The following is a 14,209-nucleotide window of genomic DNA, read 5'->3' on the forward strand; positions in this document are numbered from 1 at the left end:
TATCATGAAAATGGCCATTCTGCCCAAAGTAATTTATAGATTCAATGCTATCCCCATCAAGCTACCATTGACTTTCTTCACAGAATTGGAAAAAACTACTTTAAATTTCATATGGAATCAAAAAAGAGCCTGTATAGCCAAGACAACCCCAAGCAAAAAGAACAAAGCTGGAGGCATCACACTACCTGACTTCAAACTATACTACAAGGCTACAGTAACAAAAATAGCATGGTACTGGTACCAAAACAGAGCTGTAGACCAATGGAACAGAACGGAGGCTTCAGAAATAATACCACACATCTACAAGCACCTGATCTTTGAAAAAATGTCCTTCCTAATGAAGGCTATTTCTGTGTGTGCTATAAGTTAAACATTTATTGAAAAAATTATTATTGGTATTATGATCTATGATATGCTTAAATAATTGTAACAAAGAGTCCTTGTTTTAAATAATTTAGATGAGTAGAAACATTTAAGGACCATAGTAAAAGGCAAAATATGTCAGTTGTAGATCCTATCACAGTATTTGATGCATAAAATGTGATAAGTAAACACTTGTAAAGAAATAACTAAAATAAAAATACAAAGATATCAGAAGCCATGTAACAGAGTTCTAGGTGAACCAACCTAAACATCTCAGGCAATCATATATAGAAGGTACAGCACAGGCTTCTGAATAGGACAAACAACCATTCCTTCCCATTTCCCAGAGAAGTGGCAATTCTGAATGTTGTTGAGGAAGCATATATGAGCAGAAGGATTTCCAGATTTAATTGCTCGTGGAAGTAATTTAGCTTACGTGGTCACAGATGGCGTCACAACACTAAGCTCTCTCCTTGCTCCTGCTCATATTAAAAATAATCTTGTTTTTCACTATGCTAATAATTTATTTTCACATGTAAATATTTACTTTAACCACCACTTGAGTACATGAAACTAGGATAGGCACTGAAAATACAGAACTAAAGATGATCTGGATTATGAGAATATCATCCTCTTTTTACAACAGATGTACTGCTCCAGGAAAAAATTATTTTCTCATCGACCTATTAATGCAGTAATCCAGTTCATGGTATCCTCTTGACTTGCACTGGAGAAATAGTCCAATTCAGTTTCCTCAACAATTGCTCTTGAGGTGAAGGCAGTTTCTTCTTGGTCCTGTGGGCTGGCTGGAACCTGGTAACAATCTAGTGGTCTTATTTCCATGAAGGCTGTCTGGAGTTACCCACTCCATTTTATGAGAATCAAAGAAGGGTGTACGAACATTTGCTGTTCTGACAAATTCACTCTGGTCACGAAGGATTGCAAAAACGTTTTTTACTCAGATGCTATTTTTGCTATTAAGAAAAATGCAGAACGAATTCCATCTTTTTCCTTCCCTTCACTGCTAAGGTTCTTGAAAGATTATTCTATAATTCTTTGTTCTTCTTTACCCCTTATTCACTCTTTTACCCTTACTAATTTCATTAACACCCCACCACTCTACTAAAACCACTCTTTCCTGAGGGCATTATTAACCTTCTAGTTACCAAATCAAATAAGTGTAGCTTGGCTCCCTGGAAACATTTTCCATAAACACTGCTTAGAACTCTCTTCCTCTTGAAATTCTCTTATCTTCCATTGGTGTCTATGACAACACCTTTGTAAAAATTTCCTCTGACATCTCTGATTGCTCCTCAACAAAGATCCTTTTAATGGTCTATCCTTTCAATGATGATGTTCTCCAAGGTTTCTTCTTCTGCATTAATTCCTTCCTGTTGTCTTCATATTCACCAGTATCACTTATATCCATTATCTATATGATCACATGCTATAAAAAGACATTTCAGTCAACAATAGATTGCATATACAACAGTGGCTCCCATAAGATTAAATGGAGCTAAAATATTCCCATCACTTAGTGATGTCATAACCATTGTAACATCATAGTGCAATGCATCATTCATGTGTTTGTGGTGATGCTGGGGTAAACAAATCTATTGCATTGCCAGTTATATAAAAGCATAGTATATATGGTAGCGCTCTAGGGTGACTAACATTAACATTTCATTGTATATTTTCAAATAGCTAGAAGAGCAGATTTTTGAATGTTCCCAACACAAATAAATGATAAATGTTTGAGGTGATGAATATGTTAATTATCTAGATGTTACCATCATACATTGTGTACATCTACTGACATATCACTCAGCACCCCATAAACATGTATGATTATGTGTCAAAGATAATAATAAAGCAAAAAGACAAAAACAAAACAAAAAAGGCATAGCACAATTATGTACAGTACATAATACTTGATGATGATAAATGACTGTTTCTGGTATATGTATTTACTCTGCTTTTTATTGCTATTTTAGAATATACTCCTTCTACTTCTTAAAGAAAAAGTTGACTGTAAAACAGCCTCAAGCAACTGCTTTAGGAGGTATCCAGAAGAAGGCATTGTTGTCATAAGAGATGACAGCTCCATAGGGGCTATTGCCCCTGCAGACCTTCCAGAGGGACACAAAGTGGAGGTGGAAGACAGGGATATTGATGATCCTCACCACATGCAAGCTAGGCTAATGTATGTGTTTGTGTTTTAGTTCTTTTAAAAGTTTAAAAAGTGAAAAACAAAACAAAACAAAAAAACTTCAATAGAAAAAAGCTTATAGAATAAGAATATAAAGAAGGAAGTATTTCTGTATAGCTGTACAATGCTTTAAGACAAACTTAGCTTAAGCTAAGTGTTATTTCAAAAGTGTCAGAAAGTTTAAAATTAAAGTTTATAAAGTAAAAAAGTTACAATAAGCTAAAGTTAATTTATTGATGATGAAAGAAAAATATTTTTGTCAATTTATAATAGCCTAAAGGTATAGTGTTTATAAAGTCTATGCTAGTGTATAGTAATATCCTAGGCCTTCACATTCACTTACCACTCACTCACTGACTCGCCCAGAGCAACTTCCAGTCCTGTAAGCTTCATTAATAATAAGTGCCCTATATGGGTGCACCATTTTTAATTATTTTATTTTATTTTTATTTTATTTTATTTTTGAGACAGAGTCTCACTCTGTTGCCAGACTGGATGGCAGCGGTGTGATCTTGGCTCACTGCAACCTCTGCCTCCCGGGTTCAAGCGATTCTCCTGCCTCAGCCTCCCAAGGAGCTGGGATTACAGGCGCCCACCACTACGCTCAGCTAATTTTTGTATTTTTAGTAGAGACGGGGTTTCACCATGTTGGCCAGGATGGTCTTGATTTCCTGACCTCATGATCCGCCCGACTTGGCTTCCCAAGTGCTGGGATTACAGGTGTGAGCCACTGCACTTGGCCCATTTTTAATTTTTTATGCCATATTTTCACTGTTCCTTTCTATATTAGATACATTTAGATGCACAAATACTTATTATTGTGTTATAGTCACCTATAGTGTTCAGTACAGTAACATGCTGTACAGGTTTACAGCCTAGGAGCAACAGGTCGTACCCTATAGCCTAGGTGTGGAGGAGGCTGCACTATCTAGGTTTGTGTAAGTACGCTCTATGATGTTCCCACAATGACAAAATTGCCTAACAACGCATTTCTTTAATATATCTCCATCATTAAGCAATACATTAAGCAATACATGATTGCATACCTAAAATTTCTCCTGAGTCTCAGCCCTTAATTTTCAACTACCTGCTAAGCATCTGTGTCTGGATATCTCACAGGTAATTTACGCACACCAAGTCCTTAATTACACTAATTTTTGTATGCATCTTAAATGGTCTTTATTTTTGTTTGAAGTTTGTTTTTGTTTCTGAGGGATTTTTCTTGGGTATAGAATTTTATTTAGGTTGATGGTATATTCCTTTATTTTTGTTATTTTTTAATTGACAATAATTGTATATATTTACTGTGTACAACGTGATGTTTTGATGTATGTATGCACTGTAGAATATGTTCCTTTTTTATATCTTGTCTCTATCTGTGGCACCCTCATCCACCCAACTCTCTTCCTTCCCTCTCTCTCTGCTCCAAGGACCTACCGAGTTTATCCTGTTCTCTCTAATGTTTCCCAGCCTCCCCACCTCTTTTAATTTGGCCCAGTTTGGCCCTATCATTTCACACTTTGATATCCCCATATTTGTTCATTTCCTTTTCCTAATCACTTAGACCATAGTAGATGTTCCACTTTCTGTTGGTGGAATGATTGCATTGTAGCAATTTCTCTCCCCACTTCTGCCACCCAGTATCTCACAATACTTCCACCAGGGATCTAGTCAAGAAACATAAGTTGTTCATGCCACATCTTCCCCTATGTCAGATCCTCCCACTGCCTCCAATATCCATTTTAAATTTTGGTCCTCTTAGCATGGTACCCAAAGCACTGCCTGCCCTTCTCTCACTTCATCTTCCACCTGCCCAACTATACCCCAACTGCTGCCATGTGAGATGACCCACAGTTCCGTTAACCTTTAAGGCCCTTCATGCTTTTCTTTGATTAAGGCACCATTAGAATACAATAAAGTGCAGTCTTTAAGTGCATGTAGTCAATGGATTTTTGGCAAGTGTATACATGCATGTGGACACCACTCCAATCAATACGTAGAACATTTCCATCATCCCAGAAAGTCCGTTTTCTCCTCACCAGTCAATTCCCCCACCTACATAAGAGGGTAATCATTATTCTAATTTCTATGACCATGTATTAGTTTTCCTCTGTGCTGCTTTTGCTCAACAGAATGTCTGTGGGATTCATCCAGGTTGATGTGCATGCTACGTGTTCATTCCTTTTATTGCTGAGTAGTATTCCACTATTTAAATATACCACAATTTATGTATGTGCTGGTGGACATTTGAGTTGCTTCCAGTTTAGGGTTATTATGAACAAAATTGAAGTGAACAGTCTTATACAATCTTTTTGTGAACATAGTTTTGTTTTTTGGCACAAATATCTAGGAAGGGAATTACTGTGGTTCACTTAATAAAAATGTACTGGGCCGGGCATGGTGGCTCATGCCTGTCATCCGAGCACTTTGGGAGGCTGAGGCAGGCGGATCACGACGTCACAAAACCGAGACCATCCTGGCTAACACGGTGAAACCCCGTCTCTACTAAAAATACAAAAAATTAGCCGGGCGTGGTAGCGGATGCCTGTGGTCCCAGCTACTCGGGAGGCTGAGGCAGGAGAATGGCGTGAACCCGGGAGGCGGAGCTTGCAGTGAGTCGAGATCGCGCCACTGCACTCCAGCCTGGGCGACAGAGAGACTCCGTCTCAAAAAATAAATAAATAAATAAATAAATAAATAAATAAATAAATAAAAATGTACCTATTGCTTTTCCAGCCGTGTGTCCACATACTCAGCAAGATTTGGTGTTGTCAGTATTTTATGTTTTAGTTATTCTAGTGTATGTTAAGCAGCATTTCATTGTGGTCCTCAAAGTTTCGTTTTCTTCTCAATTAATGATGTTGAACACCTTTTCAATGTAATCGGCCACTGGTATATCGTCTTTTGGGAAATACCCCATTTTTTTTTTTACCCTTTAAAAATTGAGTTGTCCTTTTTATTATTCATTTGAGAGAGTCATGTATGTACTCAGAATACAGGCTCTTTATCAGATATATAACTTTTTCCAGTCTTTGACACATCTTTTCATTTTCTTAATGATTTTTGAAGAGCAGAACATTGTAATATATCATCTTTCATCTTTCTTTATACCTTTTTGTCTGTGTAGAATTCTTTACCTGGGAGGAGCTTCTTCCCTGTCTTTGAGAATCAGTTGACATATGATTTGGTAATCACTGATGTTCCTGTCATTTTTCTCCATGAGCTTAGGACTGACTTGAGAGCATGGGCTGTGTTTTATTTAGTGTTTTATGTCTAGTAGAATACCTACCAAGTAGCAGGTGTTCAATGACTAGAGTCAATTAAATTTCATCAATTCACTTCTTTGCATGTCATTTTCTCTTCCTAAAAACAAGGTAAACTCCCCACTTACTGCACAGGCATGTGCAAGCAATGAAAGCTTTTAAAGTTGTGAAAATCGAGCTTTTTATTGCCTCTCATGTATATCAGTAAGAATCCTGTGAATAGATACTTTTCACTGACTTTGTTATTGTTATTACCTTATGAATTGTGATTTTCATTTCAACAGCAGTATATGTAATTCTTAATAACTTAGATGTTCCTATTAAAATGCAGGGACATCTTAAGCAAAAAAAAAAAAAAAAAAAAAAAAAAAATAAGACTAGCCAGATTTTGCCATTGCCATATAAGAGTTTGTCATTTGACTTTACCATGTAGAGTGGCTGACCTTTTATTCTAGCGAGGCTCACTAATGTCTAAAATCACATGAACTACATAAAAATGACAATGTCATCATTAAATCTGTCCAAATAACTAGACCTTAATGAATTCCCTAGAGAACTCCAACTTGATAATGGGAGCTAAGAAGTCACAACACTATTCTGACAGGAAGGTGCAGTTAAAACAAATTTGAAAAGCACCAGCTATACATGAACATAATGGGCTAATTGAGGAAGCAAAGTGCAATCTTTTCTTCTCTGCAGGAGACCACAGAATGGAGAAGCCCCTGCTCAGCAGACAATGAGACAAAATCACATTCAGCACATTATGAATTAAGCATCTGAGAGTGGAATGACTTTCTCCACACCAACAAAGCCTCAGAAAGTGTAGAATTTTATTGGTCAGATCCTGTATTGTTCTTCCAGATCAGCATGGATTCTCATCCTGGATGATTAAAAGCACCAGAAGCAAGTGGAATAGTCAGATATTCAAATTAAATTGATAAATGTGTATAGATAGCATAGAAAATATAGTTACATGCATAAATAGCCAGAATGTTCAATTTCCAAATCAGAAAAGTACAATGAATTTAGAAGCTAATTGAAACGGAATTCTTAAGGATTTGCTACAATAACTCAGGCTTACTAAACAAAAGGCTAGATCCACTATCCAGTATGCAATCTTTGCTCCTGAAGAAGCTAGTTTTTGTTATTTGTTATTTTTTATTTATTTTTTTGGTGGGGACAGGTTCTCACTCTGTTGCCTAAGCTGGAGTGCAGTGTTGCAATCTCGGCTTACTGCAACCTCCACCTCCTGGGTTCAAGCAATTCTTGTGCCTCAACCTGAGTAGTTGGGATTACAGGAGAGCACCACTATCACTATGCCCAGCTAATTTTTTTTTTTTTTTTTTTTTTTTTGGTATTTTTAGTAGAGATGGAGTTTTGCCATGTTCGTCAGGCTGGTCTCAAACTACCTGGCCTCATGTGATTTCCCCACCTCGGCTGGGATTACAGGTGTGAGCCACCACGCCTAACCCTGAAAGAGCTAGTTCTGTTAAGGGGCCATGTGAGGGTCCAAACCCTTCTCTTCCGTGAAGACTTTCTGCTGGAGGGGCAGGGCTGTTGAGATAAGATTTTTCAAATGGCCAACATCCCTCAAGGGTAGTGATAGAAAATTTTCCCTGACACGGAAGTACAGAAACCCAGCACTTTGTAGAAGCTGGAGGAACAGCAAGTCACTGGCAACTGTAACAGTCATGTCACCATGCTGGAGACTGTCAGTCCAGTCACCTCCTGAACCACAGTCTAGCTCTTGTTGCCCTAAATCACATCTGAATACCACCCATATCCTCAAACTTAATACAAAACAGACCTGAAGTTCTTCTCTCCTCAGAATTTGGTTATGATTGAAATGTAATAAGCAGGAAGTTAGAATTCTGGTTGCAAAGAATTCATGCTGAAAGCAGAAACTGTCTTACTCATTTTTAATACACTTGTGCCTAGAACAATGCCTCGTTGGATGATTAGTGAGTGAATTAATGACAGGCCTTAAAAGAGAAAAGGAAATTTTACAAGACTATAGTAGTTGAAGAACTACATTGAAGAAATTAAGGAAGCAAATCCAATAACTGAATTAACACTCCATGACTCATCTAGCTATTGATCAAAGAGAGAATTTATTCACAGAGATTTTCAAATACAAACAAAATAGCACTTTTAAATTTTTTACAAAATGAATATAGAAATAAATGTGGTACAGCACAGTACAATAATAGACAAAAGAAAACACGATCCAATGACTGGAAAATGTCTCTCATTATTCTCATATCTTCGGCTGAATTCTCTCCTACAGTGGACAGAAAGGTGCCCCTTTTCTTCATAAGAATATCACAGCAGAAGCTACTCAGAAATATTGCATATTGTTGAATAACATGGAAATACAAAGGCTTAACTCTAAAGGTCTGCATAAACACTGAAAATATGTTGAGGAACTAAATCAGAGTTTATGCAGGATATACAAAATACTGATAGTTTGGCTTATTGGTCCATTTATTGGGTTTAATATATGCTTTATAAAGTGATAATACTGTATTTTAAATGTATAGTAAAAAGAAAACAGAGGAGAAATGCACCACTAAACCTCCCGTAACGTCTGTGCGATGATCCACTTTTGTGCATGGGCGTATGTGGGGATGCGTATGTCTGTATGTGCTTGTGTGCTTTTGGGAGTGCCGTGACCTACAGGGAACATTTTTGGGGGTACCCTGCTTCCCAACATAACACTGTTTCTACTAGCCCTTTTGATTTTCTGAGTCTTCACCTAAAATAAAAAAACACAAACAACTAAAACCCAAACCCTTGTTTGCATATATAGATTTGGGGTGTGTGTGTGTGTGTGTGTGTGTGTGTGTGTGTTGTATATTAACAATACTCTGTGGAATAGAACCACCCGATGCCCCGCAATATTTTTAGGCTTTGGTCCATTTTTCTCCATCATTCTACACTCTCCTTTTTTTTTTTTCACCACAAATCTCCTACAATCCTTCCTTCCTATATCATGTTCCTGATTTTATCGGGTTTCATTTTATTAGCATTGTATTGGATTAGAACTACTATTCCACCTTTTGAAGGTAGGTGGATGTTTCGACCTCTCTAAGCCCCTTCGGTCCGTCTTCTCCTCTGTCTGCTCTTGGTGGCTCCATCTCAGTATGGGTAGTGCTTCTGTTTCTTGCCTGAAAAGCAAGCCAGCCATGTGCACAGCAGCATGGCGGCAGTGGCACCTGCTCCCGTGCAGTAGTAGGCCCAGCCGATTTCACACTTCCCTAGGGACAAAGGAAAGGGAAAGAAGAAAGACACAGATGAGGATGATTTTGCAGCAGGCTTTCTTATTGCTTCCAGTGTGTGGGTTCTGAAACACCCATTAGGAATATGGTATCCTCGCTTAAATGGAATCATAACGTGCTGCAAGTTATCTGGACAGTGAAGAAAGCAAGAATGGCTGGGTGCATTTCAGAAGGATCTCAATGTCTACCTCTCACACTGGCGAAGAGAAGTGTAGTCCCCTCCACCAATATCCACACCCCGGTCAAAAAAAGAGAAGAATAGCAGCAACCAGGATATGAGATGAAGGAGTTAATTCTAACTTACATCACCCAAGCTCACCTGCATAACAAAGTACTTTAGGGAAAAAATCTAAATGTTGATGCAATCTTTCTGCAAAAGGGCCACTTTGAGGAAGCAACTCATTTGAAGGATAATGGCTAATGCTAAGGTGAATACTGCTATTTATGTGGAATCCTCAAGTGACTTACTCTCTACTGTCTGAATCAGAAAACAAAAATTCCCAGATTCTTCTGGGATCAACACTCACCTTGAAGATAAAGTGTCATTTAAATGAAAATATAATGACAAGTGTCCAAATGGGTCCTGATTTCTCAGAGTTGGATTAGTCTTAATAGTCATAACACACCCAAAATATTAAAAATATAATAAGCAGATTTATTTATCTATATTGTCTTTGTCAATTCTTTTATCAACATTATAAGGTGGAATACTAGCTCAACATGGTTGACAAAAATGCTTCTGAGCATTTAAAGAAGTTGGTGACTTACCCATAGTCATACGCTTATAATTTGGAATAAAGTGAGCCAGGACTCAAACCCGGGTTCCAGATCCCAAGAATAGGTTGGCGTCCCCAGATACCCTATTTGGGTTAATGGAATGGGTTTTTGCATTCATTAGCTTTTTCTTTCTTAATGACATCCAAGTTACTCTTTTTGTGTGCATAGTAAAGAAGGCCTCTATATCTTATACTGGACACTGTACTTTCTGCTTCAATTCTAATTCATTTTTCAGCTGGTCTTAACATCTTATCAGACGATGCTTGAACAGCAACTATGTTCCTCCTTTTGGTTCTTGTTTTGCATTACATTAGATACAAACATAAACAGCAAGACATTTGGATTTCACAGTCACTGAACATAAAAGCCACAGATTGAAAATCACGGGGCCAGGTACAGTGGCTCAGGCCTGTAATCCCAGAACTTTGAGAGGCCAAGGTGGGTGGATTACCTGAGGTCAGGAGTTCAAAACCAGCCTGACCAACATGACGAAATCCCATCTCTACTAAAAATAACAAAATTTAGCCAGGCGAGGTGGTGGGCACCTGTAATCCCAACTACTCAGGAGGCTGAGGCAGGAGAATCACTTGAACCCAGGAGGCGGAGGTCACAGTGAGCCGAGATTGCACCAGTGCACTCCAGCCTGGGTGACAGAGCGAGACTCCGTCTCAAAAAAAAAAAAAAAACACACAAAAAAACAAAAGAAAATCACATCCCTTTTTTTCACAAGCAGTCTGCAGGAAAACAGCCTGTTGCTTGGCAAGAGTGACACCATCTTGAAGCGAAATCTCAATGAAGACGAGCGTTTGACTCCTGCATACCGAGGTGTTCCCATAGCGTAGATAACCCCCCATAAAGAAACAATGACTATGGCATAGACAACCTTTCATAAAGATGTTTATCTCATCTCCCTAGAGGTCACAAGTTTCAGCAAGAAAGTATGAGATGTGCCCAGCTGCACGTATCTGTACCCTAAAAGCTTGCTGTGTAAAGGCTGCTTTCTGGAGGGCGGGTGCAAAGATCCGCCATCTTGCAGCTGCCTGAGACATGGCTTCTGTTCGTAAGTCCCTATTAAATGTTTTTTTTCTGAGAAACTGGACTTGTCAGCCTCTTTCCTCACCTCTTTTCTCAGCCTCTCAGCCTATGGGGCTGGGTTTGCATAGACCTGCTCACCGCGGAACACAGCCACTTTTACCTTGTTCATTTGTGAAAAATTAATAACTTCCCTGCTGAAAATTACCAAGACTGTTAGGTATAACGTGCAGTTAAACTTTAGATCTTCACTGGACATTTACTGAAGTAGTTAGCATGTGCCCCATGCACGGATAAAAAGGCAAGGCAAGACAGAGCTAAGGGAGTTACTGGCTTGTGGTCACCATGAGTCAAAAGCAGCAAAATTTGATCAAGAGCCTCCACATCGTGAAAGTTCTTAGGCCATTACCTAAGCACACAGACATCAAGCTATGTTGTTCAGTCCTCAACCTAGGTGTCATCCTTGATTTCTCCCTTTCCACATCCAATGAATAATTAAAAAATAGCAAATGTGTTTTGATTACCATTTTCTCAAAATTGTCATGAAGCTTTACATGGAGTAAACATTAATGCTTTAATTCTCATAGGAACACAATGTGGCAAGTACATGAGTATCATTCTCATCTTTCAGAAGGGAAGACGGAGGCCAAGGAAAGTTTAATAACCTGCTCCAGGACTTCTCCTTAATAAGTAGCAAGTCCTCTGCCACTCTCGCCCATATCTATCCTGTATCCTTTCCCTTCTCAAATGCCCGCATCATCCCCCAGGCAGTCTGGTCTGCTGTCATTGCTTTCTTGTCTCTCTGATTCTTCTTATATCATCACCAACAGCAAGGTAGGCAGCTGTCTTTTAAAAAATCAATCAGATCAAGCCACGCTCTTACTTAAAACCCTGTAATGACCCAGCATTTTGGGAGGCCAAGGCGGGTGGATCACTTGAGGTCAGGAGTTCAAGACCAGCCTGGCCAACATCGTGAAACCCCATCTCTACCAAAAATACAAAAATTAGCCAGGCGATTTTGATCAAGAGCCTCCACATCTTAAAAGCTCTTAGGCCATTACGTAAGCACACAGACATCAAGCACACAGAGTAAATTAGTGCAAGTGGCCCACACATAAGAATCAGTTGAACCCAGGAGGCGGAGGTTGCAGTGAGCCAAGATTGCGCCACTGCACTCCAGCCTGGATGGCAGAATAAAACTCTGGCTTGAGAAAAAAAAAAAAAAGGAAAAAAAAAGTCCCTTTAATGAATTCTCAAAAATCGATGTCCTTCCTATAGCCTATGAGGGCTTAAATGTCTGCTGACCTCTCACACCTCATGACCGCTCTCTCCTGTGTCTTATCTCTGGCCACAGTGATCACTTTTTCTGGAGCACATCAGCCTTGTTGCTGACATTAGAGCTTCACACTTACGATTCCTTCCACCCAGAAATTCTACTTCTAGATCATGGAAATGCCAGGCCTATGGCAAGCACCTAATAAATAATTTGTTGAATGAAAGGCAAGGTAAAAGAAAAGCAGAAAGGAAGCAAAGCAGGCAGGCAGCTGATACCTGAAAAACAGTAAATCTAGTATTTTATTTCAAGAGTAACTCTTGTCCTGTTTTGGCACTGAAATTTTGGAGAGAACTTCCCAAACCAAGTGTGTATTTCTGGTCTCATAGCGAGTGTGTTAAATTTAACAGGGTAACAGATTCTGAAAGATCGCCTCTCCACCTCTGGGTAGGTCTCACTGGCACAATGACCTCCATTAATACTGATAGAATACGCATTTTTCACGGGTAACCGAGTCTCCCTTCACAGGTCAGATTTGCTGACAACCATGAACTAATGTGGTTGTGAGTCTTGGGAATAATCTCCAATTTGAATTATTCTTTAGCTGGATTAAATACACCTAGAAGGGTGAATTAATAGGTAGAGAAGAGATGACCAATAGTTTAGAACATTTCAAAGAGTCGGCAAAATTTGTGGTCCATCTATTTAGCACTGGACTCATAACACAGAACACAATCAATTGTTCATTATTAATAATGTATTGCCCTATACATAGTTCCATAACCTAACATGAAAAGTAGAGTATATAATTCTTTATTATTTGGCACTTAAGAAAAAGTTGCTGAGGCTAATTATTTGAAAACGGTGTATGTGACAGCAGACACATCTATTAAACAAAGATGGAAAAAGAAGCTAGTAAAGGATTGGCTATCAGAGGGTAATGAGAGAGAGGATAATATTGGTTTTGCTTTTGTTTTTGGCAGAGAAGTCAATAAAATAGCAGAAGTTTAAGCTTCAGCATCTCGTAAGTGGCAGGGGAGCTACAGCCGATGCTGTAGATTCTCCAGCCAGTTCCTGTGTGTCCCTTTGCTGGTTCTGGACTCTCAATCTCCAGCTTCCTGTTTGCTCCTAACAGCTTATATTTGCAACGCTCTTCAGAGGACCCATGAGTGACTGGCATTACTCTGTCCCAGCTCTTTGACAGCTGAAGTGCCCCCTGGTGTGACCCACTGCCAGCAATGGACTTGTACTGGAGCGTGCACACCTGGCTTTCTTCCCTCCAGGTGGCACAAAGTCTGCAGTGTAATGATAATGAATGTTCCTAGCACTGTGAGTTCAGGCTGAGGCTGAACCCTCATATGACAAACCGTACCCTGCTGGGTGTTGACTCCTTCCCTACCTTGCTTTTCCACTTCCCCACTGGTTTTTCCTTAGCACATTTCCTCAGTCACTTGAACACAAATCCTCATCTCAGGATCCACTCTGGGGAACCAGATCTAAGACAGGAGTGAACGAACAAAGACTTTCTTGCTTTTCTTTATCAAGGGATCTGTAAGTCTTTACCATTGTCAGAAACTAAACCACCCCACCCACCTACCCAAGCCCTGCTGTCACCTGAAAGAGACAGAGCAGAGCTTTCAGCACCAGCTGGCTCCGGCTGTCACCACACTACCCTCTTCCTCGGGCAAATCCAAGTCCTTGTCTTGCTCATGTGTAATTGTAATTTCTAGTCATTGTTATCTGGATCCATTCTTGTTTATGTCATAAAACAGGTAGTTAACGTATCAGGCTAAATATCTATCAGATGAAAACTGGCAGGAAATTAAGATCTTTAAGGAGTGTACCATAATAGCAGAAAATGTTTGAGGATATAAGAAAATACGGCCATCAATCAGACATATATGCAAGTTTGTGTGTGATTTACAAAATTTGGAGTTAAAATTCAACAGCCGGTTAAGGTCCAAAATGAGCTTTTTTTTTTTTTTTTTTTTTTTTTTTTTTTTTTTTTTTTTTT

At 39.0% G+C, this 14,209-nt stretch overlaps 1 protein-coding gene across 4 annotated transcripts in view; it reads right to left on the bottom strand.

Moving 5' to 3' along the window:
* Positions 1-7,927: 7,927 nt before the first annotated feature.
* The window catches only part of LHFPL6 (LHFPL tetraspan subfamily member 6), a 256,816-nt gene continuing 250,534 nt past the window's right edge, over positions 7,928-14,209 (bottom strand). For 3 of the 4 annotated variants that reach the window (XM_025364528.1, XM_025364530.1, XM_025364529.1), the window contains one exon: positions 7,928-9,092. In XM_025364528.1, coding sequence (XP_025220313.1) covers positions 8,974-9,092 — 119 coding nt within the window. In that variant the 3' untranslated portion in view covers positions 7,928-8,973. The remainder of the gene's footprint in view (positions 9,093-14,209) is intronic. The other variant, XM_025364531.1, reaches the window with a different exon arrangement.

Source organism: Theropithecus gelada, chromosome 17 (assembly GCF_003255815.1).
Source record: "Theropithecus gelada isolate Dixy chromosome 17, Tgel_1.0, whole genome shotgun sequence".
NCBI classification, from domain to species: Eukaryota; Metazoa; Chordata; class Mammalia; order Primates; family Cercopithecidae; genus Theropithecus; species Theropithecus gelada.